The 21,524-nt window shown below is 40.3% G+C and overlaps 1 protein-coding gene across 1 annotated transcript in view; it reads left to right on the top strand.

Moving 5' to 3' along the window:
• TMEFF1 (transmembrane protein with EGF like and two follistatin like domains 1) overlaps positions 1–21,524 on the top strand; it is a 230,362-nt gene that overhangs the window by 129,716 nt on the left and 79,122 nt on the right. The window contains exon 4 of the mRNA XM_056520902.1: positions 20,435–20,461. Within this exon, the coding sequence (XP_056376877.1) occupies positions 20,435–20,461 (27 nt within the window). The remainder of the gene's footprint in view (positions 1–20,434; positions 20,462–21,524) is intronic.

The raw sequence follows: 21,524 nt of genomic DNA, 5'->3' as shown, positions 1-21,524 counted from the left end.
TTTGGGGGAGATTTATCAAAACCTGTCCAGAGAAAAAGTTGCCGAGTTGCCCATAGCAACCAATCAGATCGCTTCTTTCACTTTTCAGAGGCCCTCTCAAAAACGAAAGAAGCAATCTGATTAGTTGCTATGGGCAACTCAACAAGCTTTACTCTGGAGAGGTTTTGATAAATCTCCCCCAGACTTAGAAGACTAAAACTGTCTGACCTGAACATAGCAACCAATCACAGCTCAGCATTTCTATCTTAAAGGGGTTCTCAACTGGCCAGTGTTCGGAACCTTTAGTTGCGGGGTCGGCCACGCCCCCTCGGACGAACATTTAGTTCTGAACGCTGTGCGCCCGCTGCAGGGTCGGCCACGCCCCCTCGGACGAACATTTAGTTCTGAACGCTGTGCGCACGCTGCGGGGGTCGATAACGCCCCCTCTTGACATCACTCCCCCTCCCATAGACTTACATTGAGGTGGCAGGGCATGACATCATGAGGGGGCATGGTCGACCACCGCAACGCACGCACGCACAGCGTTCGGAACTAAATGTTCTGAACGCTGGCCAGTGGAGTACCCCTTTAACTGTTGCTATGCACCGTTTAGGTCTCAGATAGATTGATAAATCTGGATTAACTCTCCTTTTGGATCTCATGCACTTCCCCCCACAGGTTCTGTGCTAGATATAATTCAGCAGTGTTGGTTAATGTCTCTTTAAATATTAGTATATTGCAGACGTATGTCATTTCATTTTATGAGTCAATCGTTGCTATTCATTGTATATAGCCATGGACAAATGATTAGTTACAGTAAGGCTATGTTCACACAGGGAAATGTCTGTGCAGAGACTCTCCTTGCGGACATTCTCCTGAATTCAGACCACTCGGGAATAGACAGCAGTGCATTTAGTGAAGAGTCCATAGAAAAAGTAGACATGTTTACTCTTTCTGCGGACACCGGAATTGGAATTTTCATGCCTGATGTTTTTGGCGCGGAAATTCTGCTATGTGAACATTTGAAATAAATGGGACTCTGCTGCTGCGGAATATCCGTGCAGAATTGTAATGCAGAATTTCGCACCTAAATTCTATCGTGTGAACATAGCCTAAGAGTCCATTGAGTTTTTAACACGTGTATGGTGGTATACTGGACAAAAATAATGATTTGCTATTTTGTCCTGTATTTTTTTTATGGAATCTGCGGCGTAGACTCCTAATGGAGTATTTGACGCAAATGTGAACAAGGGCAAAATAAGCATTCCAGTGTGTTTACAGCAAAGTTTTCCTTAAATTATTTATTAAACCATAAAAAAGAATTCAATGATTTAGGTACACATAAATGGAAGGCAGATGTGAGCGCATCACATAGTTGACAATGCAGCTCTGAAAGGAGCATTGTACGGGTCTACATAGTTTATGGGTTATTACCATTTCCTTGGCACGGAAACATGGGAAGAAGATATAAAGTATATGTTAGTGCCAGGGAAAAGAACGGTGTTAATCTTTGTTTTTTGGAAAACATCTTGGGGTGGGTAGAAGTAAACGCGCTGAAAAGTCTGAGACATAGCGGCAATTAATAAGAACCCTAAGACGCAAATTGTATTAAGTGTGAAGGAGATTTCACTGATGTGACTCACCAAACAATAGCGGAGATAAGAGAGTGAGAAACACAGCGAGGTCATATGTGCTCCACTGAATGGATTTCTAGCAATCTCCTTCCCAATTCTGCACACTGCTCAGCCTGCGTTTGCCCTTTGATTTTTGCGCATTGTTATTCTCCACATGATTCACTTATTTACAGATTAGCTTCAACAGGAAGAAGGTAGACAAAAGAAAAATCTCTTACAAGGACAGGCCAAAAAAAGCCATCCACTTCTATTTTCAAGGGAGAGCGTTTAGCTTTAGAATAGGACTGCTTTTAGCTGACTTTTGTATAATTATTATTCATTCTTGTCTTGTACACAATGCTTTGGTGATTGGGCGCAGACTATTCTCATTTGTGCACCCCTTTTTATGGTCTGTTTAGTTATCAATCACTTATGTCTATACATGCTTTACCCAAGAGAATTCTCATGCTGTGTCAGAGCTGGCGACACACAATGTTGACGCACATTTTGCATTACGCTGTTTTCTAACTAAAAGATGTTCTTCTAGATTCTGCTATGGAGATCATACAGACTATGATTCTAGTTAAAAAAAAGGGAGTATCATGCTCTGGTCCTATTCTTATTAATAGGACTCGTACACAATGCATGCCAGCATTGTGCCGTTGCCTTGTCAACTGGACCACTCAGCCTGCAGTTATGTCTCTCCCTGAAGGCACACTTTAAAGATGTCACATATGTCTGCCCTTCAATATTTACAACTAGCTGAGTACCCGACGTTGCCCGGTTTTTCCTTCCTAATCCTTGTTGAGGAGGAAAATAAACAAAGAAGGAAGCTTTTGACTTCATATCCCATCTTCGTATATTGTTGTCATATCCAAACCCCATATCCTGTCCTCCTATCCCGACCTCCTATCCCGACCTCCTATCCCGACCTTCTATCCCGACCTTCTATCCCGACCTTCTATCCCGACCTCCTATCCCGTCCTCCTATCCCGTCCTCCTATCTCGTCCTCCTATCTCGACCTCCTATACCGACCTCCTATCTCATCCTCCTATCTCGACCTCCTATCTCGACCTCCTATTCCGACCTCCTATTCCGACCTCCTATTCCGACCTCCTATCCCGACCTCCTATCCCGACCTCCTATCCCGACCTCCTATCCCGACCTCCTATCCCGACCTCCTATCCCGACCTCCTATCCCGACCTCCTATCCCGACCTCCTATGCCGACATCCTATGCCGACCTCCTATCCCGACCTCCTATCCCGACCTCCTATCCCGACCTCCTATCTCGACCTCCTATCTCGTCCTCCTATCTCGTCCTCCTTTCCCGTCCTCCTATCCCGTCCTCCTATCTCAACCTCCTATTCCGACCTCTTATCCTGACCTCCTATCTCGACCTCCCATCCCGACCTGTAATATGTGTACCAGGTATTGAAATATCTCCAGCTGTATGGAAGTTATGTGGGAACATACATTTCCCATTGATTTGCATGGGACTTTAAACGAAAACCCCGACCCTCACAAATGGGGGTAGTTAAGGGTTAAATTAACTATCCTATATTTTAAGTGGACATATAAGTAGCATGTGACCAAGTATTATCGAAATATCTCCAACCGTTTGGAAGTTATGCAGTAACATATATTTCCCATAGACTTGTATGGGACTTTAAACAAAAACCCCGCCCCTGGCAAATGGGAGGTGAGTAAGGGTTAAATGACCTATCCTATGTTTGTTGTTGACATATAAGTAACATGTGTGCCAAGTTTCATGTTAATATCTTTAGCCGTTTGCACGTGAAGCTGGAACATACACACATACATACACACACATGTTGAGTTTTATATACGGTATATAGATAAGGTGCCAGTAGCGGTACATTAAGAGGACAAAACAGATCCACTCACAGCTCATTCAACCCATATATATTTTTCTGAAAGGGAATGAGTATTTTCTGCTTTGAGATGAAGACACTATTGGATAGCTGTTAGGGTATCTGGATAGGGTATCTACCTTTTATGAAACTGACGGTGTTGGAGATGGGGCCAAGTGTCAAGGAGGCAGGACCAAACTGCTCAAGTTCCACAGCTTGGCACACTTCCTTGCTCACCCTCTTTTCCCAGCTCCACTGGTGTACAGGGCTCTGGGAAGGAGGGGCTGGGAAGTGAAGGTAAGGCTGCATTCACATCTCGTTTTTACACTACGGGTGCCGGATCCAGCTGGGGGAGGAGAAAACCGGGTTCTCCCGTACCCCAGTCGGACCAGCGCTGAACTCTGTATCCAGTTTTATACTACGGTTTTAGTTCCGGTCACAAAACTGGCAACGGGTAAAAAATGAGCCGACCGGAGTCACCATTTGACTCCGGTCGGCTCATTAAAGTGAATGGAGTTCAGCGCTGGTCCGGCTGGGGTATGGGAGAGCCCGGTTTGCTCCTCCCCCAGCCAGATCCCGCACCCGTAGTGTAAAAAGGAGATGTGAATGCAGCCAAAGTAGGAATGCATGCCAGGCTGTGCCACCACCTCATTGACACTTGGAGAAAAAAGGGCAATTCTATATATTAGTAATCACCATCAGCTCCTGGAAAGGTACAACTTGATTTTGTACTCTAACAGGTGATCTTGCAGTCTGTTAGTACAACTACCTTTAATATTTGCATTCTGTATGGAAATGATTGCAACAGTGCATATACAAGCGCCTTTTGCCAAAGGGACAACATGTATCTCTCTAAGTCTGTGTTCACAGTATTTTGATCAGTATTTTCTAGCTTAAGGGTGCATTCACACGCTGTTACTAGCAGCGGATTTCATGCTGCGGGAAATCTGCTGTGAGTTATGCTACCATTGATTTGAATGGGTCCACAGACAGTCTGCATTAGTGTCAGATTTGTGGACTGTCCACGGACCCATTTAAATCAATGGTAGCGTAACTCGCAGCAGGTTTCCGCACCCTAAATCAGGAAAGGCTCCAAAGCACAGAAAAAAGTGCAAATCTTTTATTCAACACCATTCACACAGCAGAATCCAATGGAAAAATTCAGCTTAGAAATAGTTTCCAATGGGATTCTGCACACTGTACACTGTGAACCCATCTTGACTACAGTTTGAACAGTGTTGCCTTACTGTTATAAAGCACATATAGAAGGAGGCTCCTTAGACTACCCCAGTTGGGGTAGCAATGCAAAGAAAAAAAAACAGCATTCAATTTTATAAGTATAGTTTGTTGTCCTTCAACAATCCAAACAGTACTGCTCTTTGTTCTTTGTTGTGGACTAAACAACTCTACCAGTCATCCCTCATACACAAACTCTTTGATGCCTTTGCGCTTACTCGGGTGAACACAAAAGCATACATCCCAACTCTTTGGATGGTTAAGAAAAGAACACATAATTCTTTTGGTTAGCAATTTGTTTTTTTCTAGCTTATTTATACTTTAGTATAGTTTTTTCATTTACAGAGAAGCACAGGGATATAGATATTTTCAACGTCTAAATTGTTTAGCATTGTGGCACAATATACAGGCTGTGGTCTAATATCTAGTTAGAAACCATTGAGGCATGACTTCTGAGGTAAAAAAAATATGATCCTGGGCGCTGATACAAGATCTGGAACAGGACCCCAGATACTAGGGCCTGTATGTGAATGCTATCTCTGCACCCCTTATCCCCCAAGGAACCAGACATTTTCTGGAGCATCTAGTGAGTTGTGTTTACGATAATTATCCATTTGTAGAAGCCATCCTCTCTTTAACTTCAGCATTTTCACAGATGGCATCAAGTTAGCATCCAAAATTTGCTGAAATTTTATTGAATCCATTTTTCCTTCTACTTGTGAGATGTTCCCTGTGCCACTGGCTGCAATACAACCCCAAAGCTTGATTGATCCACCCCCATGCTTAACTGTTGGACAGAGGTTCTTTTCATTAAATTCTGTTCCCCTTCTTCTGCAAACGTACCTTTGCTGATTCCGGCCAAAAAGTTAAATTTTAACCTCATCGGTCCACAGAACTTGTTTCCAAAATGCATCAGGCTTGTCTATATGTTCATCTGCAAAGTTCAAAACGCTTATTTTTGTGGTGAGGATGTAGAAGAGGTTTTCTTCTGATGACTCTTCTATGAAGGCCATATTTGTACAAGTATCTCTTTATAGTGGAATAGTGTACCACAACTCCAGTATCTGCCAGATCTTTCTGGAGGGATTGTGCAGTCAAATGTGGGTTTTGAATTGTTTTTCTCACAATCCTGCGAGCTGTTCTGTATGATATTTTTCTTGGTCTTCCAGATCTTGCTTTAACTTCCACTATTCCTGATGAATGCCATTTCTTAATTACATTCCGAACAGAGGATTTTGACATATGAAAAAGTTTTGCTATCTTATTATAGCCTTCTCCAGCTTTGTGAACGTCAACTATTTTCAGTTTCAGATTTCTAAACAACTGCTTAGAAGAACCCACGGTGCTGATTGTTGGGGCAAGGTCAGATGAGTCTGGGCATTTAAAACCTTTGAGATTGACATCACCTGGTCTTCCCAGATGATGATTGAGAATAATCCATGGCACTGGCAGGTCTCAGCTTTGCAAAGGGGGCAGTGCATGCTATAATTTTGCAGGGTGCCCAAAAAATTTTGAAAGTGTAAATGATGGAAATAAAATCTAACTTTCGTTGACATATTATAAGAATGTCTAATCTGTAACTTGATGCCTTTTGCTGATTTTTCCATCTTTCCTTGGCTTCTTTATGCACATTAATAAAAATTTTTACCTGGGGTGCCCAATCTTTTGATCCCCGCTGTAGGTTTGATTTTGTCGTACTTCTGAAAAAAATCATAACTACATGCAGGAAGATAGGAAACCCCTATAACTTTTTTCTTTTTCTGTGTATGGGGTGCTATGAGGGCTAATTTTTGCGCCGTGATTTGAAGTTTTTAGCGGTACCATTTTTGTATTGACCGGACTTATTGATCGCTTTTTATTCATGTTTTCATGATATAAAAAGTGACCAAAAATACGCTATTTTGGACTTTAGAATTGTTTGCGCGTACGCCATTGACCGTGCGGTTTAATTAATTATATATTTTTATAATTCGGACATTTGTACATGTAGCGATACCACATATGTTTATTTTATTTACACAGTTTGTTTTTCCTAAATGGGAAAAGGGGGGTGATTCAAACTTTTATTAGGGAAGGGGTTAAATGATCTTCATTCACTTTTTTTGCAGTGTTATAGCTCCCATAGGGGTCTATAACACTGCCCACACTGATCTTTTACGTTGATCAATGGTTTCTCATAGGAAACCATTGATCAATGAGTCTGCCGCTTGACTGCTCAAGCATGGGTCTCAGGCACTGAACAGTCATTAGGTGATCGGATACCAGGAGGCAGGTAAGGGGACCCACCTCATGTCCTACAGTTGTTTGGGAAGCTGCGGCGGTCCCAAACAGCTCCCTGAGCTAACCGGCAGTAGTTTAGTTTCACTTTAGACGCAGCGATCAACTTTGAACGTCGCGTCTAAAGGGTTAATAGCGCGCGGCACCGTGATCAGTGCTGTGCGCTATTAGCTGTGGCCCCATGTTATAGAACGGGAGCGGACTCAGGACGTACAGGTACGCCCTGAGTCCTTAAGGGGTTAAAACGCTTAATCCTAATGTTTCTATTAATTTTAATACCAGAAAACAAGCCCATTTCTAGACACACACATTTTTTGTGTATTTGACTGCTAATTATCAAAATGACATTGTTTCCTTATCATTTTGACAGGTTAATGTGCTCCTTTAGATTAATACATTGTCGAAAATGTTTTTCTGACAGAAATGAACTTCATCTAGCTGTGAAGTTTAATAGTGTGTATAATAACAGTGTATTTGATATAATATTATTTTAGCATGTAAAGAAATGCAGTAAATATTAGAGGGACATTTCAACAAAAACTTTAATGTAATTATTATTAAGGAAGTTCTTCAAATTTCCAAATGTATATTTTTATTTATACACTTCTGCAGGTGCAGAATGTGTTCAGGCCGCTGTCTAGAAACATCCACTGCGTTAAGAGGCTTTTTATTTTGATGCCCCCAGCATTTACACAGCTAAGATTTCTCATTTGTATACAGGCCATACTTCTGCTGTTAGCTTTAGCTTCAAAGCATTAATACAATCGCTTTGGCACCCAACTATTTTATATAACATTGGAAGGCCAGAAACTCTTATGTATCAGCATTTCTCTGTAGAACTGCCGAATGGTAGGTGATGGCTAAGGCTGGGTTCACACCACGTTTTTCAAATACGGTTACCGTATACGGTTTTCCGCTAAAAAACGTATGGCAAAAACCGTATGCAACCGTATACAACTGTATGACTCCAAATTAAAACGTATATGGTTTTTCCCCGTACGGTTCTATCCGTTTGCATCAGGTTTTGCCAACGGTTTTGCTATTTTGTTGGAATTAGTTTTCCAGCAATTTAATAAAGTTACTATTGTTCTATTGAAATTCCAATCTGCGCATGTGTCAACTCCAAAAACGGATTAAGAAAAACCGTGTGAAACCGTATTCTGAAATTCTATGTACGGTTCTCATAGACAACAGTGTTAAAAGAACCGCATACGGTTGGTATACGGTTTTCCAACCGGAGGCAAAAACGTGGTCGACAGCGTTTTTGCCTACGGTTGAAAAATCGGCAAAACCGTATCCAAGGCAAAACGGATGCAACCGTACACAACATTTGGAATACGGTTTACAATGCATTCTCTATGCATACGGTTTCGAATACAGTCGTATACGTTTTTTTGCGGAAAACTGTATACGGTTACCGTATTTGAAAAACGTGGTGTGAACCCAGCCTAACTGGCGCTGCCACCTCTGAACCAGCCATCGGGGGTTTTGTCCCTTTGAAGGACCTTGATGTTTGCTAGAAAATTAGAACCACTGTTCTGTGTATTTTCTCACTCAGGGACTTCTCATTCACAAAGTAAGACTACAGTATGAAGCCAAATATTAGCAGGAACCATGCTAACTTACACAACCTAATTTGCAAATAAGAATTCTGTTTCTTTAAAAAGATCCCATGCTTTGAGGTATCCATTTTTCCCTCTGCATTGTTCTGACAGTTCGGTTGACACTATCGGTGGCTTCACCACGCAGTGTCAGTAACCACCCTGTCATCTGTGTAGATAAGTATTTATACAGGTGACAAGTTGCCCCTGAGGGTATTGTGGTGACCCACGGTGTACGGTGGAACCACGGGGTGTAGCGGTGTAGGTGATGGGGCCAGATGGTATTAACTTCTGGGGCATGATGCCGTTAACCTCTAGTTTTCATGATGCCAGAGGGGTTTTTGGGTACCGGAACCAAACGAACGGTATCTCCGCTATTCCAATGGCTAGGTAGTGAAAGGAGAGTCCACAGCCAGTTATGGTTTAATGGAGGCTTTACTGAGTTAAGACAGATGGAATTATCTTCACAGGTAGGCCAGATTCCCAGAGAGGTGTCCAGGAACCCAGAAGGACCTTGCAGCTTGCTGGGACCAATTAGACTTGTAAGCGACTTTAGAGATTTGACTTCAGGCTTGACTATAGGCTGGACTTGGCTATTTGTAGTGACAGCAGACATAGATTTTTGACTTACTGGAATGACTGTAGCTTTGGGGCCTTCCAGATGCTGGTCACTAGCACTGAGGTATCTGGTGGTTGCTGTGCCCAATAGCAGGTGTTAAGAGAGAAGAGTGAGAATTGTAATGGCCGCCTCTTTATATAGTGGGGGGCTGGACTAAGGCCCATTGGTCAAGTTGCGGGTCATAGGTTAAAGGGGTATTCCGGGCAAAAACATCTTATCCCCTATCGAAAAGATAGGGGATAAGATGTCTGATCACAGGAGGCTTGCCACTGGGACCAGGGGGGGCTTGCCGCTGCGTCATAAGTTTCGGAAACCTCCGAGCTTCCGAGACGGGGACGTAATGTCATGCCACGCCCCCTCCATACATTTCAATGGGGCCAATGGGTCCTGACTAAGCGTACAGACCTTCGCCCAACCCTCTCCCCCACCTACCTTGTCTTGTCCACTCTCCCTTGCATGTTTGTATGCCGCCAAGCTACATGAAATAAAAGAAGCTTGATGACCCCGAATGACCTGGTGAGTGCTCCATTTCTTTGCTGTCTTCTTGGGACTTAGATCTACTCATATAGTTTAGGAAAATATTCATAGTGTACTGGACAAGCCACAAACAGTATCATTCCATTTATCCTGAGAATCAGCTTGAACTACCTGTGGCAGGTAACATTTACACAAAAGACACAAACAAACATGTCTATGTGGAAATTAGGAGCAGGTTGTAAACTGCATACTCAGCCTTTATGGGTAGGGTCACATGTGCCGTATTTTGCTGCATATTTTCCTACCCACTGAAGTCAATGGGAAGCAAAATCAGCTGCGTATTCTGCTATCCATTGGGGGAGATTCATCAAAACCAGTGTATAGGAAGAGTGGTGCAGTTGCCCATAGCAACCAATCAGATTGCTTCTTTCATTTTTAAAAAGGCCTTTGAAAAATGAAAGAAGCAGTCTGATTGGTTGCTATGGGCAACTCAGAAACTTTTCCTCTGGACAGGTTTTGATCTCCCCCATTGAGTTCAATGGGTAGGAAAATACGCAGCAACAAATATGCAGTAAAATACGGCACATTTGACTTTACCCTAAAAGTATATTTTTCAATGCAGTTCCTTATTGAGCATAAATACCTCTAGAATAGTTATAATTCAATATATAATAAAAAAAAATTAAAAGTTGTTTCTAGAAGCCAAATATGCACTTTTTAGAGGAGCTTTATCAAAACCTGTGCAGAGGAAAAGTTGACCAGATCGCTTCTTTTATTTTTAAAAAGGCCTTTGAAAAAAGAAGCGATCTGATTGGTCATCTTTTCCTCTGCATATGTTTTGTTAAATTATATGCCTTTGTTTAAACAGATTAAGTTGTACCAATAAAGTGAAGTCTATTGGTAAGGGCTTCAGAAGTGGCAGTTATCCCTCAGCCCTGATTCAATAAGGGACCTAAACATACTAGTTGGGGGTGGAAGGTTGCCACACATTTCACACTGGGCCTATAAACTTCAAGATGCACCCTGATATTTTAGTATACATCAGAAATAAATGTTTGGAAGCACAAAAAACATCACTTATTTTAGTATTGTCAGCTTCATACTGTGGAATGCTCTATCTTCTAGCTTCATGCTCCAGATGAAGAAGCACAGAGATTTAAGGATATCCCATACTTTGTTTATACTGCACCAGTCACCTAAAAACAGAGCAGACAGCTTTGTTCTCAGAACGTACAATGCCCAATTTGTTCTAGCCTTTGTAATCACCGTATTGTTCTTGTAGGAATGGCGCTATGAAATTGAATTGAATCTTGCTGTTATTTTACCAGTAAGCACAAGGAGCGGCAAACCGATAACCTTTTTACACATGAGGATAGGTAATTTCATACCTTATTTTTCACATTTTTGCCACAGTCCACCAAGTTAAGTTTTCCTGTGATAGAAAATAATCAAAAGAAAAACCTACTTCAATAAAAGACAATCCATGGCTTTATAAAGATGTTTATATATAGAAAACGTCTCTAGGGCGCCTCACTACAGGGGTTTCAGGCAGACAACAAATATATAGCAACACGCACATATTTAATAACATACAAGGTTTATATTGAAAAGAGAAAAAGTTACATTCAGATTTTGGTCACAGGAGTGTCTGCAACAAATGTCTGCAACAGTGTGAATGTAACCCCCTCCCCCCCCCCCCCCAAATCTGCTGCTTGTGAACAATAACTTAGAGTACATGTCACCAAATAAAACTTTTAACAAAATGTTCCTTGTGTAGTTAGCAGACACTTTCCCATTCACTTGCTTTTAAAATTATCAACATAAATATGTTTAAAATGTAATAGAAAAAAAGGCCACTAGGTGGCTTTGTTCTGTTCCCTGCCACAATTAATACAGTGAGTTTGGTCACCTCCCGGCCTGGCAGAAGACCAAACTCAGAAAGTTCTTCTGAACTTGATTGACAGCTACACAGAGCCTCACTGAAAGCTGCACAGAGCCTCACTGAAAGCTGCACAGAGCCTCACTGAAAGCTGCACAGAGCCTTGCTAAAGCTGCACATAGCCTCACTGAAACATGCACAGAGCCTCACTGAAAGCTGAACAGAGCCTGAGGTCTTCTATTCATCACAGCACTGCAACGATGTGCGGGCAGAAGGGGTCCCCTAGCAGGCTTCAGTGATGTCATGTCTGCTGGGAAAAGCCCTCTTTCTCCTGCTGGGAGATTGCACTATGTGAGCAAGAATAACGGTATGATACTATTACAGAGCTTTTTAAAGCTCTGATTTTTTTTTTAGGGTGGCAGGGGTGTTAGGAGTAGTTAGGGAACATAGCCTGAGTTAGTTTAGAAAAGTTTATTTGGTGACAGGTACTTTTTTAAAGCAATGCCTTCCTGGACAGTACAGAATCAGCTTCATTTTAGCACACATAGTCGATCATGTGCTATAAAGGATGGGTATATAGAGTATACATCAGCCATCTGCTAAGAACAAGGTATGTTCAACAGTTAGGGCGAGTTCATACTTGAGAAGCTCTGGATGGAAAACTTCTGGTCAGAGCTTCCGAGCACAGCCAGAGCTAGGACTGCGAAGACATTGCCATCCCCATTGATAGCAATGTCTGCGGAGTGGAAATTTGCCAGAATTTGGCAGAATTTTTCAAGTGGATTTGCTGGGCGGAGAGTCTGCCTCAAACGCCACAGTGTGTACTGTGCAGTGGAATCCCATTGCCGGCAGTGGGACTCTACTGCACAGGAATTTCAAAATGGAATTCTATTTGGAAATTCTGCAGTGTAAACCCGCCCTCCTACACTGGATAGGATAAACATTAGTATAATATGATGCTTTTTATCATTATTTCTAAAACCTTTTTTATGTGTTATGATATAAGGTTCTGGCCATCAGAAAAAGTAAACGTTTAGAAAAAGTTTGGCAATCATTCTGTATGTTCTGTCATCACATTGAAATGTAAGGCCACTCAGTGCTTCTATGACTACAAGGTGTGCTTCCAAGAATTGATTGATGCTTGTATATTTGGCATACTATGCAGAGCTGTCAGTGCTCCTGAATATATTATAATATAATGCAACATCTCACTGGAATCGGATTGGGTTTGCTGGACCGATGAGCTTTTTGGAAATGCTTCTCTATTGAAACAGCACCGGCCCTGAAAGAACATCTCCAGGACCCCTGCCAATATTATCATTTTACAAGGGCATTGCATATAGACGGGTCAAAAGATAAACTTGGATAGAATTCCCCTTTAGGGTAGCTCAACATGTAGCTAATTTTCTTCACAGTTAACATCCAGATTTAAAGGTAGAATGCCAGTGTTGGAATACAGTTGTAGTGAATGTGAATGAGACTCTAATAAAACTGACCTGCGGTGTTCATTTTGAAATCCACAACATGTCCATTTATGTTGTTGAATCACTGAGGATTTGTTTAGGCTTTTCTTGCTGGGGAAGTTAAGTGGGGAAGTCCCAATAGTTGTCAATTGCCTGCAGATGTGCAGCAAAATCTTAAAAAGTTCTGAAAAACAAACATTACACAAATTTTAAATAAAAAAACAAAACAAAAAACAATATGTTTACCTCCACATGTACAATGTGCCTCCAGTGAAAGTGTGTTATATTGTCATGTGACTATTGTAATCATTAATAGAATGCAGTGGTTACATGTGATGAAACGTCATATCTGTAGGGCAGGTATACACAGACCAGCCAGAGGACCATGTAAGTTTTGTTACAGGATAGCCAAGGAGAGGAAGTTCTTAAAAAAAAAAAAAAAAAAAAACATTAATCTGTTTTCTGCAGTGGAAAATCTGCTTCAAAAAATCCTCACCAAAAGCAGCCCAATTGGGTGCAGATTTTCTGAAGGATTTTCCTGTGGCTTATGGTTGCATTTTTTTTTTCTTTTATGTTTTGTTTTAATGGCCACTGCAATTTCTAAGCCAAAGCCAGAAGTGGATCCAGTAGGAAGGAGAAGTGTAAGTCCTTCCTTTATATTTTCCATTGCTTTTGAGTATACTTCTGGCTTTGACTCAAAACCTGCATTGGTAGTTTTCCCAAAAAAAACTTTCATTTCTTGCCATAAATGGTTAAAATAGGCAGCTTGCACTGTGAAGGAAGAGGCCATTATATTTATTACTAGCTGAGTACCCAGCGCTGCCCGGTTTTCCCTACCTAATCCTTGTGGGGGAGGAAAAGCAACAAAAGAGGAAGCTTTTGTCCTCATATCCTGTCTTTAAATCCTGACCCCATATTCCTTCCTCATATACTGACCCCAAATACCCTTCTCATATTCCGACCTCATATCCTGACCTCATATCCCGTCCTCATATCCCGACCTCACATCCCTTCCTAATATCTCTTCCTAATATCTCTTCCTAATAGCCCGTCCTCATTTCCCAACCTCATATCCCGACCTCATATCCCGACCTCATATCCCGACCTCATATCCCGACCTCATATCCCATCCTCCTATCCCAACCCCATATCCCGTCCCCATATCCTGTCCCCATATCCCAACCTCATATCCCAACCTCATATCCCGTCCTCATATCCCGTCCCCATATCCCGTCCCCATATCCCGTCCCCATATCCCGTCCCCATATCCCGACCTCATATCCCATCCTAATCACCCGACCTCATATCCCGTCCCCATATCCCATCCTCATATATAAGCCTCATTTCTAATCCTCATATCCCATCCTCAGGTGGGACTGAGTTGTGATGAAGATATTGTAAGCTGAAAATAAAAGGGATGTGGCTCAACCCCTTAAGGACTCAGCGTTTTTCAGTTTTTTTCAATTTTCCACCTAAAAATCCATATTATGGCTTATTTTTTGCGCCACCAATTCTACTTTGCAGTGACATTAGTAATTTTACCGAAAAATCCACAGTGAAACGGAAAAAAAAATCATTGTGCGACAAAATTAAAGAATTTTTTGCGCCGTGATCAAGTTTTTATCGGTACCATTTTTGTTTTGATCGGACTTTATGATAGCTTTTTATTCATTTTTTAATGGTATAAAAAGTGACCAAAAATACGCTATTTTGGAATTTGGAATTTTTTTATGTGTATGCCGTTAACCGTACGGTTTAATTAACAATATATTTTTATAGTTTGGACATTTACGCATGTGGCGATACCACATGTTTATATTTATTTTAATTTACATAGTTTTTTTATGGGAAAAATTAGGTGATTCTGACTTTTATTAGGGAAGGGGTTAGATCACATTTATGAACACTTTTTTTTTGCAATGTTATAGCCCCCATAGGGAGCTATCACATTGCATACACTGATCTCTTACACTGTTCACTGCCATGTAATAGCATGGCATTGATCAGTGTTATCGGCGCTTGACTGCTCCTGCCTGGTTCTCAAGCACAGAGCAGTCTTTCGGCGATCGGACACGCAGGAGACAGGTAGGGATCCTCCTGGTGTTCGGGACGCCGCAATTTCACTGTGGCGGACCCGAACAGCCCTACTGAGCTGCCAGGATGCTTTCAGTTTCACTTCAGATGTGGCGGTCAACTTTGATCGCCGCGACTAAAAGGTTAATACCGGGCATCACTGCGATCGGTGATGTCCAGTATTAGCCGCGGGTCCCAGACGTTGATGGCCACCGGGACGCGCCCAATATGATAATAATTATATTGTGGGAGCCGGCGCAGGACGTAAATATACGTCCTGCATTGTTAAGGAGTTAAAGGGTGGGTGTGTATTTACGAGATGGGGCATGGAATGCGGGGAGGGTGTGGCTTGCCAGCCAGACTGACTCATTCATCAGGGGATGCAGAGCGGAGTTTGTGTAGAAAGGCACTAGAAGTCCTATATACTTGAATGGGACTTGAAAAAAAGAAACTTTCTGTACATATGGGGTTTATGGAGGTAGGTTAGGCTAAATTTAACTAATATATATTTTTATTTGACATATAAGTCACATGTGACCAAGTATTATCAAAATATCTCTAGCCGTACGGAAGTTATGCTGGAACATACATTTCCATTAAATTTGCATTGGACTTTAAACAAAAACCCCGACCCTCGCAAATGAGGGTAGGTTAGGGTTAAATTAACTATCCTATATTTTAAGTGGACGTATAAGTAACATGTGACCAAGTATTATCAAAATAACTTCAGCTGTTTGGAAGTTATGCAGTAACATATATTTCCCATAGACTTGTATGGGACTTTAAACAAATATCCCGACTCTCGCAAATGGGGGTGGGTAAGGGTTAAATTACCTATCCTATGTTTGTTGTTGACTAACATTTGTGCCAAGTTTCAAGTCAATATCTTCAGTCGTTTGGAAGTGATGCTGGAACATACATACATACATACACACATTGGCCCTCATTTACTGAAGTGAAACCGACAGTTTTTGTCGGCCTGTGCGCCCAAATTTGTGTCGCACGGCACGTGCGACACTCTCGGCAGCAGGAAAACCCGACAAAATCAATCTTCATTCGGAGTGTTTTTTCAAACCTACAAAATGGGCGTGTTTGCCAGAAAAAGGGGCGTGGTCCCGACAAAAGCAAAAAAAACAGTCAGAGTTTGTGAAATATCTCTCCAGAAAAGTGGAGATTTTGTGGACAAAAAACCCTACACCTCATAGCTGTCGGGAAAGGTGTGAAAGTGTAGGGTGTTTTTCTTTGGATGTTCTCCTGCATTGCTTTCATCTTTTTAAAACTTTTTTTGCACTTTTTATTTTTATGTATAGTTATGACATATGTTGTACACTTTATAAGACTTAGATTTCTTTATTTATTTGAATCAAATATCTTTACTTCTATGTTGCTCAAACAGATTTCACATTAAACACATTTTTGATATTTGGCAAAGGCCATATACTGACAGGCACTCAAGCACTCATTAACAATTTTTGAAAACAGGTAAGTTATGAAGAGCGTTACATTTCATCATGTCACAATGCTCCCTATTAACACTTAGTCAGCCATTTGCTGTTCTGTTGTTAAATTATTGCAATATCAAAATGTTTTCTCCACATTTTTTTTTTGCTATTAAATAATTATTTTTATTGTAACAAAAAATCAATGACAAACTTTAGTATTGTCCAAAAATTGAACCCACTAGACCATGTTTCACCTTTTTTTTTTTTCAAAACATTTTGGCCTACTTCATTTTTCTATTGTCCAAAAAAGGTTTGCGTTATATGCTGCCGTACAGCCTGAGATGCTTGATCCACTTCTTGATTAGCTACAGTAGCTATGATCTCTTCTCTCAAATCCTCTGCTATTTCGTCAGGCATCTGATGTTTTTGGGCTATATTATGTAACATACAGCATGCAATCACAATCTCGCATACAATTGGTGGTTTATATAACAATGCCCCACCATCATAGGTCATAGCGTCTCTATCCATTACTCACAGCACTGAAGGGTCTGAGACTATGAGCAGGAGTGAGACGTCTTCACGCTGCCTTCTTCCCTCACCGATTTTGTGTGAGTGAATTTTTGGCGTTTTTTTTTTTTACTCCGAGAACATGTGACACTTTTAGGAAACCTGTGCGACACATTTCCAAACCCGTGTGCAAAAAAAAAAGTCAGGCGACAGATTAGTAAATATGGAGATTTTCACTCAGAGAATTCTGGGAAAACACTCAGAGATTAAACCGACACTCTTAGTAAATGAGGGCCATTGGCTCTCATTTACTATTGCAAACCCGACATGTTTTGTCTGCGCCAGAATTTGCACCAGAATTGAAAAAAACCTGACTAACTCTCCATTTTACTAAGAAAAAATAAAAAAAAGGGGTGTGGCCATTGGGGAAAGGGGGTGTGGTAACCAAAAAGGGTCGTGTTCCTGACATTTTCTCAAAAACCCAACATATTCACTAAGGTTTCCACAGAAAATGGCCTTTATTTACTAAGAGTGGAGTGGAGGTTTCTTTGTGGGTTTTAATTCCCTACAATTTATTTTCCATGGTATTTACTAAGGTTTCCCTACATTTTCCACTTTCCCTACACTTTGCTTTTCTTACACATGCTCTGATCTGTCGGGGTTTCCTCAGCTCAAATCCACCACATTTAATGTGGAAACCTTAGTAAATATGTTGTTTTTTTGTAAAAATGTTGGGAACACGCCCCTTTTCGGAGACCACACCCCATTTTCCCAGCAGCCACGCCCCCTTTTTGGGTTTTCATCGCAAAATTGTGAGTTAGTCGGGGTTTTTTCAATTCTGGTGCAAAATCTGGTGCAGACAGAATTTCTGGCGCAATGCGACAGAATCTGGCGCACAACTTGACAAAACATGTCAGGTTTGCAATAGTAAATGAGGGCCAATGTGGTGGATTTCAGCTGAGGAAAACCCGACAGATCAGAACAGGTGTGAAAAAAAAATGTAGGGAAAGTGGAAAATGTAGGCAAGCCTTAGTAAATACCATGGAAAAAAAGAATTAAAACCCACAAAGAAACCTACACTCCACTCTTTGTAAATCAGAGCCATTGAGTTTTAGATAGATAGATAGATAGATAGATAGAAAAAAAAGCCTCCCCAGCCCACCAGGTTTCTCCCATCCAGAGTGTCAGATCATGTCCTAAATTACTACTAGAGTAATCATCTCCATGCGCCAGACTTTAGGGATTGCGAGAGTAATGGGTAGCAAGTAGACATGTAAATGCAAAAATATGGTTCTATTTGTTTAGTTTATTTTAGTTAACCCCTAAAGCCCATTTTGACCTTAAATGGGCACTGTCAGATACAAAAACTTTTGATATGTTGTAAAGCATGCAAAACCAATAGGTTTTGCAATTGCTTTCATTAGAAAATTTTCTGTATTTTATACTGAAAAAGCCAGTCAAACAACTGCCCCCCTGCCTGCTTGGACACATACTAGTCCTGCTGTGTCCATGCATCATCACCTATGTCATAGACACACCTCCTTGATTGACAGCTGTGAGTGCAGGGCTCACAGCTGCAGGAAAAATCCTCCCACTGTCAGCTTGGGTCCCACTACTGTCAGTGAGGACAAGCAGAGAGTTGTAGTTTTACTAATGCTAAGGGAGATGTGAGCAGACAGCATACTGAGGGAAGGGGCGGAGACTGGCACAGTGAGGCCACTCATGTCTTTTGTAAAAAAATAAAAAAAAGTTTATGTTTAAAATTGCCCTATTATGACCCCCTATAACTTTCAACTTTTTCTTTCTTTCTTTTTTTTTTTTTTGGACCACTTTTGTAAATATGTGCCATTTTAATCACTTTTTATTATTTTTTTTTTTTTTGGAGAATGCGATGGGACAAAAAAATCAGCATATTTAAAACTTTTTTTTACATTTAAGCCATTTACAAGGGATGTCACGATACTGATACTGGTATTTTGGACATTTAGGCACACGTTAATACCACATATGGTTTTTAATTTTTTTTTCACACTTTTTATAAAAAAAATATATATATTTTTGAAATCTTTTTTTAAAATATATAACAGGGGCAATACTTTTTTTGTTAATGTCCCCGTAGGGGAATTTTAATGGCAATCATTAAAGACAATAAAGACAATCATTGTTAAATGATTACTCCAGTGAAAAACTTTTTTTTTTTTTTTTTTTTTAAATCAACTGGTTCCAGAAAGTTAAACAGATTTGTAAATTACTTCTATTAAAAAATCTTAATCCTTCCAGTTGTTATTAGCTGCTGAATACTACAGAGGAAATTATTTTCTTTTTGGAACACAGTGCTCTCTGCTGACATCTCTGTCCATTTTAGGAACTGTTCAGCGCAGCATATGTTTGCTATGGGGATTTTCTCCTACTCTGAACAGTTTTAAAAATGGATGGGGATGTCAGCAGAGAGCACTGTGCTCGTGATGTCAGCAGAGAGCTCTTTGTTTTAAAAAGAAAATAATTTCCTCTGTAGTATTTCTAGTATAAAACTATAGTTTGTGTATTTTTCATTCAGTTGTTTTAGTTTTTTTTACCTCATTTGGTATTCTGAACTTTTCATTATTCACACTACGTAAAAATTGTTAGGTGAAGTTTAGTTTCTTTTCGTTAAGGATGTTTTTCATTCTGTCATTTTCATTTTTTCACCATCATTTGGTATTCTCACTCGACAGAAACACAAAAGAAGTAAGCTGATAGGCCCCAAAAAATTCAATGACAATAACAACGCCCATCCAAAAAACGAATCGAAATCGGAATGCATTTTCATTATGCTCGGCAGCAAAGTTACGAAAATATCCAAATGTATTCGTTATAAGACAGTTTCTATTATCAGTTTTCAATTTTCGCTATTTCCTTTTCTTATTCATATTGTCTATTCAGATTACTGGCTTTGTACGACTATATGAATAAATTTTGTTTGGAGTTTGGGATGGATCTAAATGTCCAAATAAGTACATTTCCATATGAAAATTGACTTGTTACAAAACGTATGGCACAGGGCAAATAATAGCTTGTATTTGAGAGCCTTTAACTGGTATAGTTACTTATACAGAACCGATACAGGTGAGGGCATAAAGCTATGCTTTGCATATTCAGGTCTTGCCATTGCTTCATAAGTATGCATGAGTGCCCTTAGAATTTTCATATGCTGCTTTACAATTAGCATTGTGCCAGGTTCATCTCTATCTGTAAAACACCAGATGTATTTTATGACTGTGAGAAGACAGAATGGCTAACAGCTGGAGGAACATGGTGATAAAATGTAGATTTACACATCAAACCGCAAATAAGAACAGCAAAAAAATTTGGTTTAATTAATGTTTTCATTTTTTTTCCTTTTGTTCCTTAGATGCAGCATCTGGATCCGGAGAAGGTGGTAAGTTGAAGTTTTAATTCCAAATTGTATAGTATCATAAACTGTCACTGTCATGTCAAAAAAACTTTTTATATTGTAAAGTCTTGTCAAAAGCTTTTGCCAGTCAGGGTCTAGGTGATAAGACCTCCACAAATCACTAGAATAAGCCGGGAGATAAAGCTCAGCTGAGCGTTGTTTCCCCCACTTTAAAGTTAAGGAAAACAGGTGTATTGTGCACAAGCTAACAGAAAACTGTATGTGTAGATGCTTTATTTGGTCAACCTTAGTTTTAGTTGTACTAAACTGTTTTTAGTCAGCTTAACTGTTTTTAGTTAGCCCCACAGACTGTGAATAGAGCACTGTGACCACTGGTAAATTCAAGCTCCTCCCCACTGCAGCACTGATGGGGTCATTGCATTTAAGTTTCATAAATTAATCTGCTATTCCTATTTAGTTTATACTTGCACCAAATTGTATACACAGCTGAATGGGAACAACCATCATCTTTTAGTATACCCTTTGCGTAATTTTAATCCTTTTCTAAACCTTTTCTCTGTCTTAGGAATGTTTTTGTTTAGTTTTTTTTCAATTAGCCAATAGCCTGCTTAGGTGTGTAATGCATTTTTTAAGACCGGTGCTGGTGTATGTTTTAGACCTGCAAATTGCAAGGTGATTCCATAAATATTCCTCAACATTAAAGGGGTATTTCCAACTCCGAAAGTTATCCCCTATCCACAAGATAGAGGATAATAAGCTGATGGTGAGGGTCTGATTGTTTGGACCCCCACCGATCACAAGAACATAGGACATTTTTTCCACCAAATGAACAGAGCATACTGTACGTACATGGCCAGCACTCCATTTATTCTTCATGAAACTTCCAAGATGGGAATACCCCTTAAAGTGATTCCATATTATATTTCTCTACGTCATCTGGAAAAATATATGTGAATAATCTACTTTCATTTTTTTTGAGAAATGTTTAATGAATCCAAAATATTGATCTATTAAACAAATACTGTTTTGTGTCATATCTGGCATTTGTATGCTATGAAATAAAGGAAGTGAGTGCACAATAAAGTTT

Source organism: Hyla sarda, chromosome 5 (genome assembly GCF_029499605.1).
Source record: "Hyla sarda isolate aHylSar1 chromosome 5, aHylSar1.hap1, whole genome shotgun sequence".
Lineage (NCBI taxonomy): Eukaryota > Metazoa > Chordata > Amphibia > Anura > Hylidae > Hyla > Hyla sarda.
The sequence above is the reverse complement of the archived record's forward strand: the minus strand, read 5'-3'. Positions and strand labels throughout refer to the sequence as shown.